Consider the following 16270-nt stretch of genomic DNA (forward strand, 5'->3'; position numbering starts at 1 on the left):
CTTTTTGACTTGTGTTTGCAGTCCCAGGTACCCTTTCTGTGTACTTTTGTTTTTGGTGCCTTTTTTCTCCTGAAAAAAATAAAATTTTATAATATATATATATATATATATATATATATATATATATATATACTGTATATATATATTTTTTTTAATTGATCTATTGAACTGTTTTAGATTTTGATTTATCTGAAGTGCTCAAATCTTTCTTTAGCTGAAGCGCTCAAATAATCTTACATTTCCATTATTCTTTTCCTCCAAGTCTTAGTAGATTTATAATAGGCTGAGATGGGAGGTTATGATGCAACAACATGGCTGCCTTCATGTCTCTCCTCGCAAACCCAATTCAAGTAATGTCCTGTTAGTTAAGTTTTCAGTATTTTAAAACAGATGGATTTATTAGAATGCAAGTATGGTGTGCCAAATGCTAATTTGTATTGTTTTCCATTTGGACTGTATGCATGCTTAGTAAAGTCGGAATTCAAACACGCATTTGCATATCCAAGGAGCTCCTATTTGACGAGCCAAGAGAGATTTAGCAGAGTCGTGCTAAAACAATTATAGGAAATGTGCATGACTTTCTAATTGAGATTACGCTTGTACTGTTTATTTAAATCAGTGGCAGAGTACGAGTGCTCCAGGACCAGAGGACCGAAACCAGGACCACAGGACACCGTTAGAAATGAATGGGAGATAAACTTAGAAAAGGGCAGTAGATGCTACTTCACACAGAGAATGGTGAGGGTATGGAATGGGTTCCCTTGTAATGTTGAGGCAGATCCTTTTTAGACCAACTTGACAAAGTTTTAAGGTCAATCCGCTACCAGGAACTTTTTTTATGTAGTCGGTACAGTATGTATGTACAACATAAAGGAAACAAAGATGACTGATGCGGTCTTGTCAGATGCTCAATGTTAATTTTAGTGATGGCCACCAATATTGATATTGATAATTTCCTTTTTTTTAAAAAAAAAAATCTCTTATGGAAAGCTTTTATTGTTAATACTGTTAAATACAAACTCATAATCAAGTTTATTTTATATTCAGATACAATAAACCCTATACATACCAATCATTGTCAGTCTCATAGGCAAAGAAACACCACACACTAAAGTATTATTTAACCAGTTTATGCCATTGATTGTCGTTTAGGTACCATTCGCTATTTGCATGCTGCATTAAGTTTGGAACTGTTGTCCGTCCATCAAGTGTTTCAGGTGTCGTGCCGAATTTTGCACCTGCCAATATTTTGCAGATATGCACATGCGTCAGCATTTCTTTGACTTGTCTGTTATTACACATCTCAAAATAATGCCCAATTCAACATGACGGTGTACTTTATACTTATAGAGGTGTCCAGCATTTCTACGCAGAGCGGCTTAAGATTCAATTCATTCGAGAATGGCTAGAAAATTAACACCACCCAGTGACGTATGGAAATATTTTGGTTATGAGGTGGCTGATAATGGAATCGTAAGAGATAAGACCTTTTTTTTTCTCTGGAAATTAAGCAAAGCACCACTAAGTTAACCTCTTCAGCTCCAGATGCAAAAATGATTATGTGCACTCCAGGTACGCGATTGGATAATAGTCACCTGATGATATCAATCTCTCCTTCCTGACTTCAAAACATCTATCACATTACAAACACTGCCTTAGGGCATGTATACAGTCAGATAGATTGGGGGTGGGGGGATACATAGAATACTGCAAGTCCTCTTTCATTTGACGTACATGCATATGGTTTGGAGCTGAAGTGGTTAAAGTAAGTTACTAATTTTCATATTTAAATATCTGTTAAAGTGTCGTGTTATATATTTTATATATGCAAGGCTGTAACCAGCTATGAGGCACCCGAGGCACGGACCTCAGTTAAAATCATACTTATCATACTTTATTTAGGCTCTCTTACGTTGCTTTGCTGCATAATAAATTGCATTTCCTCCCTTGTTGTGTGCATGCATTCATTCCCAAGTCCCACTGATATCTACAGCCTGTGTGCTCTTCAAAATATTTTACTGTCATTGCAGAATGCAGTGACACCGCTCAGTTCACATCACCATAGTTTGAATAGCTTTAAAATGACCGAGGCTCATAAGCGACTTACAAGGTGAGACAAAGTAATAATTCACTTAGTAGAATTTATTGAACCCAGCTTATTAATATTGCAATGCTAACCTACTAGTGGAAGCGTCTTGTAAACTGCAGTGTAGAGGGGGGGTGGCGCGGTGAATGGGCAAGTGCCCTGGTGATCTTTCATGGCAGGCTGCGGCCCAGTATGTGTATACAGTTGTAGTCAAACGTTTACATACCCCAATGGAAATATATAATTTTCTAGAAATTTCTCAAACACAATTATAGAAAAAGTCTTTTGTAGCAAAAGTTTTGCTTTTGTGGATGAGGAAAAAGAGTTAAATGATTAGGATATTTATCAATGAGCTTTTGGCATGATTCTTTAGTGATTTTTGACAATTCTTCAATGCAAAATTGTTCCAATTCATTCTGAGGACTTCTCTTGTGCACAGCCTTCTTCAACTCATACCAAAGATTCTCAATCAGATTTAGATCGGGACTTTGACTAGGCCATTCCAGAACCTTGATTTTATTCTTCTTTAACCATTCTGAAGTAGACTTTGATGTGTGCTTTGAATCGTTGTTGTGTTGGAATGTCCAGTTGCGCTTTAAACCAAGTTTTGTAGCGGAGGGTTTCAGGTGATTGGCCAATATCTTTTGGTATGCTATGAAAAAGCCAGTTCACTTTGAATATCTTTGGCAGTCAATCTTGGATTTTTATTAACCTTCCTCACAATTCTTCTACTTGTTCTTGGTGAAAGAACCTTCTTTCTTCCAGACCGAGGGAGCGTTGTGACAGTACCATGAGTCGTGTACTTCTTGATTTAATAGAAACAATAGTTGAAATTGGGATACTCAAATACTTGGAAATCTTCTTGTATCCTTCTCCAGGTTTATGACAATAAACTAAGATAGCTCTTTACATTTTCCCATACTGACTTATTGGTAAGGACAGCAATCATCTTATGCCTAACCCTTTTATACTCTAAGAATGTTCACCAGCAGTTTCTAGACTTTTCTAGAATTAGGTTCTGCATTATCATATTGAAATTTTATAGCACCTTGTAGACAATAGTAGAACCAACTCCCCAGTAATGTTGTTGAAGCCGACACCCTGGGATCCTTCAAGAAGCTGCTTGATGAGGTTCTGGGATCAATAAGCTACTAACAACCAAACGAGCAAGATGGGCCAACTGGCCTCCTCTCGTTTATAAACTTTCTTATGTTCGTCTTATGTTCTAATACTATCATAGCATCAAAGGGTATGAATACTTTTGAATTAGCATTTTTGGACTTTTGCAAAAAAATTGCTGAAATACATAATTGTAGACATCTATTTCTTATAACTTTTTTCCCTCATCCACAAAAGCAAAACTTTTGCTACAAAAGATTTTTCATGTAATTTGTTTGAGAAATTTCTCAATTTCCATTGGGGTATGTAAACTTTTGATTACCGTGTGTGTGTGCTGTAGGTAGGACAAAGTGGAGATACTTTTAGGACAGAGGGAAGGAGCCATTGCTTCACGCAGTGCAGGGGGAAGAGTATTGAATGGGTTACCGAATCATGTTGATTCTGAATCACTGGGATCCTTTAAGTTCTAACTTGACAAAATTGAGATCTATCAGTTACTAGGAACTGGACGAGCATAGATGAGCTGAACAACCTCTTCTCGTTTTGTAATTTCTTATTTTAAGTTGGTTGAGTGCAACGACTCCACCCAAATTTTAACTTATTTCTGTTAACGTGCAACTTAAAATATGTTTTTTTGAAAATGACTTGCTATAATTTACATCATTTCTGGAAATTACCTTAAATGTACATATATTTATGAACTTGTTACTAATTTTAGGCAAAGATGTAGTAATCGTCAAAGTTTACATGTAGTAACCTCTGTGAGCTCAAAGGGTTAACCGTAGAGCAGAATTCTTTCCTGAGCTGTTGAGCTGCCATGACACCCAGGGGGAGATGATGCAGGGAAGGAAGGAGGGATGTTGGCAGTCATTCATATGCAAAGCAGTGGAAGAAACAGACACTCAGAGAACCGTAAAATAAACCCCTGCTCTGGCAGAACCGAGCTATTTTGCAGCATACACCTCTACGCACCTCTGCAAGCGCTGTCTCTCCTACCTGTACTCAGTCCTTAAATGACTTATTCTCCTTGTATTCTCTCTTTCTCCTAGACTTGGCTGCTCTCTCTCTCTCGCTCTCGCTCTCTCTCTCTCTCATATTAGCTGTGCTCTAGCTTTCTTTTTTTTCTACTCATTCGGTACCCTTTGTTCTGCTCTTGACAAACCCTAATCAGTCTACTTCATGAAAACTCTCTTTACCTGTGGAACCCTCCGACTGCACTTTTACAGTGCTTGCCTAATGCTAAATGCATTTACTGTGAAAACCAATGCCAATTGCCATATGTCATGATTTTACTATACTTGACTTTAACATTACAGCAGTAAAGGACAAGGTTCTATAGATGGGATTTTGTCCTACAAGCGATGGCCAAAAATGAAATATTTGCTATGGAACTTGCAAATATTAGGGGGTTGTTTTTAATCATTAAAAATGTTTTCAAAGTAGAAAAACGTAAACTTAAAATTAGGAAACTTGCACAAGTGGGCCTATATAGGATTTGATACATATGGGGAAAATATAAGAACGCGGAAATAGACCAGTTGTGTTCTGGAAGTTCCACAGGTAAAATAACTTCTTGGGTAAAATTCCCGTCTTGTAGACCCATCTTGTTGTCCTAGTTTCATTTAGTTCTGGGCTGGTAACTAGGTTAAAATGGTTGTAGGTTTTAAAGTCTATGGTCTGCAGTTCAATTAGCTTATTGTATTGTATTGTAGTGTAGCGTACAGTAGGTCATCGTGTGGTGGAGAAGTAGGAGTTAACATTGCCATGACTGCTCCCTGGTGGCGTGTAAAGTCAATGGCAGTCTTAACAAGACTACACCTGTCCCAGACACGGATTTTTTTCAGTAATGTGTCCTTGGTACCTGTTCCATCCTTCAAGAGATTAGCCTGCACTCTATTTCGTAATTAACCAGACCTTGTTGGTTATTCAGCTTGTTTACATTCTCGTAAGATGGTTTCAGCAGTAGACATGCACATTTTTTCAAACTGGAATGGCATTGCTTAGTGAAGCAACAGGAGTTGTGGTGTGCAAATTGTAGAAATGTCTACAAGACTGATTTTAGGTACAGTACTACATTTCTGAAAGATTCGAAGTGTGTTGGCTGACTGGTGGTGTTGCTCCATGAACTGTGAGGTTTCAGCTCTGCAGCAGTCCTCATCCACAAAGTTATTTTTCTTTTTACATAGGGATACCAAGGGGGTGTCCTGTGGGGCAGCAATCAAAAAGGCGAACCGAATGCTTGAGTGTATAGCCAGTGTAAAGTTCAAATCCACTGAGGGATATGATGAGGTTGTGTAGTACACTGCTGAGACTACACTTGCAATACTGTGTCCAGTCCAGGTCACCACAGTACCAAAGGGACATTGTGGTCCTGGAGAGAGTCTAGAGAAGAGCAACCAGGGCTCTTTGAAAAGGAGTTGACAAAGTTAACCCGAACCAGTAAGTGCAGTATAGAAACCAGAACCAGAGGGTAGAGTTGCAAATTAAGTGGAGAACCGACTTAAGACAGAGGCAAGGAGACACTTCTTCACACAGAGTGGCGAGGGTATGGAATGGGTGACCTACCCATGATGTTCAAGCAGAATCACTTAGATCCTTTAAGACCCACCCTATAAAGTTCTGAGATCAGTCAGCTACTAGGAACTGGGCCAGCTTGAATGGCCGCCTCATACCTGTACAGTTCTTACATCTGTACACACATTCACCTGTATCTGCCAAATTGATTATCCAATGTGATGAAACTTGGTAAGGACATCGTATTGAGTGTAATCGGAATCTGAGATACAGTATATAGTATGGTGGCGCCTCACCTTTCCATCTGTACTTACTGTATTTAGCATGTTAAGTGTACTGTATCATAATCTCAGATTCCATCTAACTATCCAAATGTCACTCTTACAGTTTTACCAATATCTAGAGAAGTTCTGCTAAGGACAATCTGTTGCATTTTTATTTATATTCTCAGACTAGGGATGAATAGAGACTGCTTGTCTGTTTGTCACCCTTATGTTTTCAAATACCTGCAGATCCATTACAATTTTTTTTCCCCTTAACAGATGCGTTCCCAGACAGCTGCTGCCCCAGTGACCCCTGAAGACTGCCCCCATTCCCCAGCACCATGTCCCAGCTGCTGCACATGGAGATCCCCAACTTTGGGAGCACGGTGCTGGGCTGCTTGAATGAGCAGAGACTGCTTGGACAGTACTGCGACGTGTCCATTGTGGTCAAGGGCCAGGCCTTCAAAGCTCACCGGGCGGTCCTGGCTGCGAGCAGCCTGTACTTCCGCGACCTCTTCAGCGGCAGCTCCAAGAGCCACTTTGAGCTGCCCTCCACGGTGCCTCCAGCCTGCTTCCAGCAGATCCTGTCCTTCTGCTATACAGGCAAGCTGACCATGGCAGCCAGTGAACAGCTTGTCATCATGTACACAGCCGGGTATCTGCAGATCCATCACATTGTGGAGCGGGGCATGGACCTCATGTTTAAAGCCAGCTCTCCTCACTGTGACTCCCAGACTGCTGCTGTGGAAGACCCAGGATCAGAGCCTCAAAGCCCCTGCAATAACAACCTTGGACAGGCTGCAGTCTCCGCTTTGACCTCTACAGGCTGGTCCCCAACGCTGCCTCTGTCCCTGCGCAGCCGCATCAAGCAAGAAGGCATGGAGTCTCCTCTGGCTCTCCAAGCGTTGGCTCACAAGCGCGGACAGCAGGACCAGGTTGTGCTGGGCGCCAGGCTCGCCCGAGGGGCTCCTCTCTACTACTCTGGCAGTAGCGCTAGTCTTGGGGCTGTTTTCTCCAGTGCCCAGCTCTACCCTGTGCCCACTGGGGAGCGCTCGAGCCCAGGTGCCTCTAGCCTGCACACAACCGACAGCCCCACATCCTACCAGAATGAGGAGGAAGAGTTTGAAGATGAGGTGTATGATGGGATCATAGAGGACCCTTATGGGCAGGTCTATGGGAGAACACCAGCCACATATGCCAGTAAGCCAAAACTATTTAGTTTGATCATTGTTAATAATACTACTTTGCATACATTGTTTCCTGTAAGCATTTCCAGGGTACTGGGGAGATTTTCCATGGGACCCATTGTATCTTACCTCTTTCTTTCTTTTTTTTTTTTTTTCTAGTGGACTGAACCTCAAACATCTAGATCCTACAATATTATATATTGGACATTCTTGTACCAAACCATCTTTAAAAATTGTCTTTCATATAGAATGGTTATATTAAGAATTTTAATTATTTCAATTATAATATTTTGTTCTTTGTAAATCTGCTACCACCATCACTGCAGAGTGCACATATCTGATCAATCATTCTACATGCTTGGAGGCTTCATATTGTGTGTGTTGGTAAAACTCCATCACTTTGACTTGTGACCTAATATGGCTGTTATTGTTTTTTATGTTTCTAGATGACTAAACACTATTGGAGATATTGTTGGTCAAGTCCAGTCATGTAAATCTTTTTAGAAATTGCTTTCTAGGTTTCTGTGTTATTTTTTTGTATGTATGTATGTGTGTATGTGTGTATGTATGTATGTATGTATGTATGTGCGAGCAGACACCCTTATCCAGGGCGACAATTGTTAGAGTTTGACTCACCACTTTGACAAATTGTCTTCATTTTATACTCCACTGTATTCTGTAGTTGCCAGTGGTGGTGGTGGTGTTGTTATTTGTTTATTTATCGGACGCCTTTATCCAAGGCGACTGTGACAAGGTGGCTGAGTGGTAACGTCAGGCCAGCAGTGCAGGAAACAAAAACACAAACAAGTACTGCAGTGAAAAGCACAGCGAGCGCCGTTTATTTGAAACAATATAAAAATAAAATAAAAAGGTTTAAACAAGAACACTTTGCTTACAGAGCAAAAATAAAAGATTTAAACAAAATAATCACGAACACAAAACAAAACAATACAGGTCAGGCTGGGCAATTGCTGTTACATGTTCCTGTATATAATTGTACTTTTCTCTCTCGCTCGCTCTCGTTCCTCCTCTTGAACACCCACCTGGAGTGCAGAGAGCTGCAGGTTTATATATGCACGAGTTTATTAATTACTCCTGGCAGAGGACGAGCACTAATCTCGCCTCTGCCAGAACACGTTTTTAAATAAACAATAACAAAACACACGGCTATGCCGTCATATTTACAAACATAAATCATAAAACAAAAATACTAAACACAGGGGCGGAGGGGGAACCCCGTTCTAAAAATAAACAAATAATACATTTAAACAGCAGGGCTTTCTCCCGCCCTACTACAGCGACTTACAGAAATGAGGGTGTGTGAACCATGCATCAGCTGCAGAGTCACTTTTATAATAACGTCTCACCCGAAAGACGGAGCACAAGGAGGTTGAGTGACTTGCTCAGGGTCACACAATGAGTCAGGGAGTGAGCCGGGATTTGACCCGGGGACCTCCTGATTTTTATAAGCCCTTTTTCTTTAACCACTGGACTACACAGCCTCCCATTGTCCAGTAAAAATGAACCAATCACTGCCTATTGCTACTGTTTAACTCTATATCCCAGCTAGGGTTTTCCCCAAGTGGTGATTCTTTTATTGTGCCATTTAATATAGTGACAGGAGATCTGTGAAAAGCCAGGTTAAAATCTGCCTGCAAGAAAATAGACCCAGTTGTCTTTGGTACAAAGCTTTGTTGTGTGATTTATCTCTTAAATTCCATGAAAGGTTTTGTCAAATAGGGACAGCACAGTGGTGTGGTGGGTAGCGCTGCTGCCTCGCAGCTCCAGGGTCCTGGGTTTGATTCCGGTCTCAGGGGACTGTCTGTGTGGAGTTTTATAATGGATGGATGGTTTTGTCAAATAAAAATAAGTTCACGTTAGTTTTAAGACCACATTATTTGTAGTCATACATACATACATACAGACACACACACCTACCTACCTTTCTGTCTTGGATATTACAGTTGTGTCTTGCTCTCTCTCTCTCTCTCTCAGTCCAAGAGAAGTCCGATGTCGCCACCATGCCCGTCTCGCTGGAGAACCGCTCCTGTGTGCTCCTTCGAAGGGACCTGGTGGCACTCCCTGCTAGTCTCATCAGCCAGATTGGGTATCGGTGCCACCCCAAACTGTACTCTGAAGGGGACCCAGGAGAGAAGCTGGAACTCGTAGCAGGTAACAAGCTCACCACATCAGCATTTCAGTTTTTCACTGCTTTTCAGTTTTTTAGGCATCAGACACCCCTCTTAATGAGAGAAAGGGAAGTTGGACGGAATAGCTATCAAATTTAAGCATTGCGTATTCTTTGTGTAATTATTTGAGTATACATAATCACCTGGATATAATTTTCTTCTGTTTTAGACGCAATGTATTTGGCTTTCTGATTCACCTACCTCAGGTATTGGCTATGATTGACATCTATCTTCTTTTTGATACCTCTGCCTCAGCCACAGCAATGGCTGTGTTCAGCTTGTACTGGAATTCTCTGTTGAGAAAATATATCCAAGCTGTGCTTGATGGGGCATGCAGCCTGCTCCCGCCTTTCAGTAATGCCGACCAGTCTCCTTATTCATTATACATGTAATGTACCCTAAATATATGAAGCAAATCGAGATACCTTGCATTTTCTACATGATAAAATCCAAAAATGTTATCATTTACTTAACCTGTTATTGTTTCAAACCTGAGAAAGCCATTGCATCTGTGCCTGACTGTTTCCCTTTCTCAGGTACAGGGGTGTACATTACCCGAGGCCAGCTGATGAACTGTCACCTGTGTGCCGGCATCAAACACAAGGTGCTTCTGCGGCGCCTGCTAGCTACCTTCTTTGACAGGTGAGGTGGTTGTTCCATCTACCTGCACAATGAGGCCATGAGGGCGCGCAGGGTGCGCAGTCATGCCCTACACTGAGGGAGTGTGGGGTGGATAGTCACGCCCTACACTGTGGGAGCGTGGGGTGCGCAGTCATGCCCTACACCAGAGGGAGCGTGGGGTGCGCAGTCATGCCTACACTGAGGGATCGTGGGGTGCGCAGTCATGCCTACACCAGAGGGAGCGTGGGGTGCGCAGTCATGCCCTACACCAGAGGGAGCGTGGGGTGCGCAGTCATGCCCTACACTGAGGGAGCGTGGGGTGCGCAGTCATGTCCTACACTGAGGGAGCGTGGGGTGCGCAGTCATGCCCTACACTGAGGGAGCGTGGGGTGCGCAGTCATGCCCTACACTGAGGGAGCGTGGGGTGCGCAGTCATGCCTACACTGAGAGAGCGTGGGGTGCGCAGTCATGCCCTACACTGAGGGAGCGTGGGGTGGATAGTCATGCCCTACACTGAGGGAGCGTGGGGTGCGCAGTCATGCCCTACACCAGAGGGAGCGTGGGGTGCGCAGTCATGCCCTACACCAGAGGGAGCGTGGGGTGCGCAGTCATGCCCTACACTGAGGGAGTGTGGGGTGGATAGTCATGCCCTACACTGAGGGAGCGTGGGGTGCGCAGTCATGCCCTACACCAGAGGGAGCGTGGGGTGCGCAGTCATGCCCTACACTGAGGGAGCGTGGGGTGCGCAGTCATGTCCTACACTGAGGGAGCGTGGGGTGCGCAGTCATGCCCTACACTGAGGGAGCGTGGGGTGCGCAGTCATGCCCTACACTGAGGGAGCGTGGGGTGCGCAGTCATGTCCTACACTGAGGGAGCGTGGGGTGCGCAGTCATGCCCTACACTGAGGGAGCGTGGGGTGCGCAGTCATGCCCTACACTGAGGGAGCGTGGGGTGCGCAGTCATGCCTACACTGAGAGAGCGTGGGGTGCGCAGTCATGCCCTACACTGAGGGAGCGTGGGGTGGATAGTCATGCCCTACACTGAGGGAGCGTGGGGTGCGCAGTCATGCCCTACACCAGAGGGAGCGTGGGGTGCGCAGTCATGCCCTACACCAGAGGGAGCGTGGGGTGCGCAGTCATGCCCTACACTGAGGGAGTGTGGGGTGGATAGTCATGCCCTACACTGAGGGAGCGTGGGGTGCGCAGTCATGCCCTACACCAGAGGGAGCGTGGGGTGCGCAGTCATGCCCTACACTGAGGGAGCGTGGGGTGCGCAGTCATGTCCTACACTGAGGGAGCGTGGGGTGCGCAGTCATGCCCTACACTGAGGGAGCGTGGGGTGCGCAGTCATGTCCTACACTGAGGGAGCGTGGGGTGCGCAGTCATGTCCGACACTGAGGGAGCGTGGGGTGCGCAGTCATGCCCTACACTGAGGGAGCGTGGGGTGGATAGTCATGCCCTACACTGAGGGAGCGTGGGGTGCGCAGTCATGCCCTACACTGAGGGAGCGTGGGGTGCGCAGTCATGCCCTACACCAGAGGGAGCGTGGGGTGCGCAGTCATGCCCTACACTGAGGGAGCGTGGGGTGCGCAGTCATGCCCTACACTGAGGGAGCGTGGGGTGCACAGTCATGCCCTACACCAGAGGGAGCGTGGGGTGCGCAGTCATGCCCTACACTGAGGGAGCGTGGGGTGCGCAGTCATGCCCTACACCAGAGGGAGCGTGGGGTGCGCAGTCATGCCCTACACTGAGGGAGCGTGGGGTGCGCAGTCATACCCTACACTGAGGGAGGGTGGGTTATATTCATAGCTATGCGGTTCATTTTCATTTACGATGGTGCTACACAGCTATATTAATCCCTGAAACCGGGTGACACCTCGGCTGTAAATATTGAATACCTGTCTTGCTAACACAAAACAAATTGAGGTTTTGAAAATGTTTTAATGCTTAACTCCGATAAAAACAGAAGTGATGATTATAGGGTCGTGTGATCTTCAACCCAAGTCTTTTGAGACACACATCAGGAATGTCACTAAAATGTATTTTTGTCATCTAAGAAATATTGCCAAATTGAGAAGTATTCTTTCCCACTCAGATACTGAGAGATTGATGCATGCTTTTGTATCTTCCAGAACTGATTAATGTAATGCCCTATTCTGTGGTATTCATAGCCATGTTATATCTCGATTGCAACTTGTACAAAATGCAGCAGCTAGAATTTTAACCGGGACTAGGAGACAAGATCACATTACTCCTGTGCTAGCATCTCTGCACTGACTTCTGGTCCAATTCTGGATAGATTTTAGGGTGTTGCTTTTAACTTAAGGCATTAAATGGCCTTGCACCATTGTATTTAAAATAATACCATATATTCCTAGACACTCACTTAGATCACAGAATGCCAGGTTGCTTACTGTCCCACAAATTTAAAAAAAAAAACACAGGTGGGAGAGCATTTAGTTCTAGGGCTCCAAAACTCTAGAATGATCTGCCTAGCTCTGTAAGGGAAGCACCAAGTGTCACTGCTTTTAAAACAAGATTAAAAACACACTTTTATAATGTAGTGTTTTTATGCTAAAATTTTTATTCTTTGCCTTTTTACTGTTTTCTGTGTTTCTTTTGTTGATTTGATGATCTTGCTTTCTCATTAATTTGTCCAGTGTGTGCGTGTGTGTGTGTTTTTATTCATATGAAGCACTTTGCTGCAATTTGTATTGTGAAAGGTGCTATATTAAAATTAGTCAACAGGGGCTGCACAATAGTGTTAGCCTAGTATATGAAAGACGTCTTTGTAACTTGAGTAATAGTCATATTTTTTTCAGTAATGTACTGTAGGAGAATAAGCAGGGTACGGTAAATAATGCAGTAATCAGATCCAGCAGTGGAATCTCCTGTTACACACATAGACACTCATTCCCAGATATGAAATGGACGACATAGGGATGCAAAAATGAATCTATAGGGCAGAATCTATAACTGTTACAGTTTGTACGGAAATGTTTTGTCATTAATAAAAACATTTGTTCACAAAAATAAATATGAATGGTTTGATCATGACAGGTTCTACAGTTATATTAAAATCGCACTGTCAAATTGTTATTGATTGGTACTCAATAACTGATTTAATTAATACCCAACAACTTGCTTATTGAATTACTCTGAAAATGTGAGCCTTGGCACACCCCTACTGCATCCATCCCCACCTGCAGATACAGCACCTTGTATCCTAATCTTCTCAAATCACCAATGCAAGGGGGATACTGTTCAGGGCTTGTGGAAGTAGCTGAATGCATCAGTTAGTGCTGGCTATCGGCCATGTGTTTCCTCGGCCTGCAACATTAACCTTTTAGGGTCTGCCTAATATTAAATATCCCACTGGCGACCTGACCCTTTAACTCTTTATACTCAGGCACTGTGAGAGACATCCCTGCTTGTATTCTGTCATTGGAAAGATGAGATTCAGACCTTTAAAATGAGGTCCTACTTGTGTATTTCCAGTCGATAACCATACTAGGAGATAGCCTTGAATGCGAGTGTTCTGCTGCACTGAAGACAGACCTATCATGGTGCAGTAATCAAACATTTCTACACAAAATCTTTACAAAAATAAGAGAAATGGCAACATCGAAGGCACAAGGACCTCTTCCAATAAATACATATATTTTCTTGCTCTCTTGTGGATCAGAAGCACGAGACCAGAGCTGTTTAGGGTTATGTTGCCCTGGTCACCACCCTGCTGGCTATTCAAGCAGTGAACAGCCCCATGTTGTGCCACATGATCAGGCTGCCTGGGACAAATCATTTGAAGGGTGTGGTGTGTGTGTGTGTGTGGTGTTTTTTTTGTACATTTTCAATTAACCTTTTTTTGCTTTTGGTCCCTTTTTGCATATATGGCCATAAATCCTTTTATTTTGTATCCAATGTGTTAAAACAAAATTCTCTAATATGTGGAAGTTTCATTGTGCACTGTCAGATTTGAGCTGGCCATGCTAAAATTTTTTACAAACAATTTTTTTTTTCTAAAAAGCATCTCCTTTTTTCCATGTTTTTTTGCTATCTATATTGAACAGGGTGAGTGTCAGACTTTTTTTATGAAAGCCTATTGTGTGCACATTCATTTCATGTATGACATGTGCCGGTAACCTTTTATAGTTAAGAGTTATAGCCACAAATCTAACAGTGAAAAACAGGCGAGAGTAGCTTGGACCCTATTAAATAGGTTATTTTTTTTATTAAAACTGCTACATTTTCATCACACTGTGATCTTGATAGATGTTACTGTTTCGACAGTCCTAACATAACAGAAACCAATGTTTCTGTATAAAGAAGTGTATTTTTGCTTTGGTATCACCAGAGTTTTAGTAAGCAAGACTGTGAGATAAAATGCACTACTGAGTGTTGACTTGGAGTACTGTGTCGTTTTGATTGCTACAGTACCACAAGGAGTCCAGCAAACAGACTAATCCCAGGGCAAGGAATTGGCTATTAAGCTTGAAAGAACTGAATCTATTTCATAGCGACAGACTTAAGACGGAGGGTAGGAGACGCTTCTTCACACAGAGGGCATTGAGGGTATGGAATGGGTTATGCAGTCATGCTGTTGTTGCTGAATCACTGGGATCCTTTAAGACCAACTTGGGATCAGTCAGCTACCAGGGACCTTCTGTTATGTAAAACACGTAACAAATGCCACCATCTCTCCAAGTACTTTCTGGAGGGTAGTGTAAACGTCTTTTGAATCTCTTGAAAAGTTCCGACAGCCCTTTTATATATGTCAGCTAAAGCTCCATTCAGTCATACCTCCAGTGAATGTATTTGATTTGAGTACCTTTAGTACTCAAATTTTAGTATCTAAAATATTTTTTTGCAGGAACACTCTAGCTAACAGCTGTGGGACAGGAATCCGCTCATCAACCAGCGACCCCAGCCGGAAACCGCTGGACAGCCGAATCCTCAACGCTGTCAAACGTGAGTATGCACACACGCATGCATACGTCTTAGTGCTGGGACAAATTATGTGTTTATATCCTTGGCAGGAGGTATGTATGTTACTATCGCAGCTATTTGTTCTCTTTTTCCAGTGTACTGTCAGAATTTTGCACCAAATTTCAAGGAGAGTGAGATGAACGTCATTGCGGCTGACATGTGCACCAATGCACGGCGTGTCCGTAAGCGCTGGCTTCCCAAGATCAAGTCAATGTTGCCGGACGGGATGGAGGTGTACCGCGGTGGAGTGCCCGGTGCTGGCGTGCCGGGGCAGGGAGCTGCTGGCCTGCTTTTCGAGCCTGATTTCCAACCGCTGACCGCTGCCGGTTTTAGCTTTGAGCAGCGTATCTACACCGAGCGCAAAGAACCGTCAAGAACTCATCCCAGCCCCGGCCTAGAGCTGGAGGGAAGCCCCGACCCACCCTTCGAACCAGAGGGGCAGGAGCCCGAGGGGGAGGGGGAGGAGGAGGAGGAGGACGATGTAGGGCTTGCTGAAGCCTCTGGGGGTCCACAGGCACAGACCCCCCTCAATCTTGCGGAAGGCAGCGGCGGTCGACCACACACGCCAGATAGACGGCAAGAGGAAAATGGAGAACCACTGCAGATAAACATGCAATGAGTGTCCGGCAAAGGGAAACCTATACAAAATCAACAGGCATATATATACACACCACACACACACACACACACACACACACACACACACACACACACACACAGGCATATTATGTTACTTTTCTCTCCCCCACAGTACCCCAAATATTACACGCTTGCACTGACAGCCACACAATTTCTAATTTCCTTACTGTCAACAGAATTTCCATCAGCATGTTTTTGTTGAGAGGACCATACAATTAAAAACAGCAGTAACTACTCCCTATAAAACTATAGGGATGGGTGGATTTTTATTGACACAACAAATAAATAAAAAAGGAAACATGAAAAGCCTGCCATTTTTGTTTATGAACTGCATTAGTATGGTTCTGGAAAGAAGAACCTATAAAAATGTAGCTGTAGATACCCAAAAGAGACTTAAATAAACTTGTACCTAAAGAAGGTCGTTACATACAGGTATAAATTCATGCACTTACAAATGTCTGCACACACAAACAGCTGCTAGCGCTTGCACCCCACATCATATGCACGCACGCACACACACAATGCTTGCATGCATAACTAATCAAGAATACAATTATCAAGCCACTAACCTGCAAAATTGCTTTGGTTGTCTGAAGATAATACTGCAACATTTCAGACTGCTTTATGAAGAATTGTAGATTCAGGGCTTTAAACTGCTGGGGAGGTG

At 43.4% G+C, this 16270-nt stretch overlaps 1 protein-coding gene across 2 annotated transcripts in view; it reads left to right on the plus strand.

Moving 5' to 3' along the window:
- Positions 1-15909, plus strand: part of LOC117421792 (nucleus accumbens-associated protein 2-like) — a 41392-nt gene extending 25483 nt beyond the window's left edge. For both annotated transcript variants that reach the window (XM_034036157.3, XM_058987113.1), the window contains exons 2-6: positions 6262-7182; positions 9165-9341; positions 9895-10000; positions 14849-14946; positions 15060-15909. In XM_034036157.3, coding sequence (XP_033892048.2) covers positions 6324-7182; positions 9165-9341; positions 9895-10000; positions 14849-14946; positions 15060-15583 — 1764 coding nt within the window. In that variant the 5' untranslated portion in view covers positions 6262-6323 and the 3' untranslated portion in view covers positions 15584-15909. The remainder of the gene's footprint in view (positions 1-6261; positions 7183-9164; positions 9342-9894; positions 10001-14848; positions 14947-15059) is intronic.
- Positions 15910-16270: the final 361 nt, after the last annotated feature.

This window comes from Acipenser ruthenus, chromosome 15, assembly GCF_902713425.1.
Source record: "Acipenser ruthenus chromosome 15, fAciRut3.2 maternal haplotype, whole genome shotgun sequence".
Lineage (NCBI taxonomy): Eukaryota > Metazoa > Chordata > Actinopteri > Acipenseriformes > Acipenseridae > Acipenser > Acipenser ruthenus.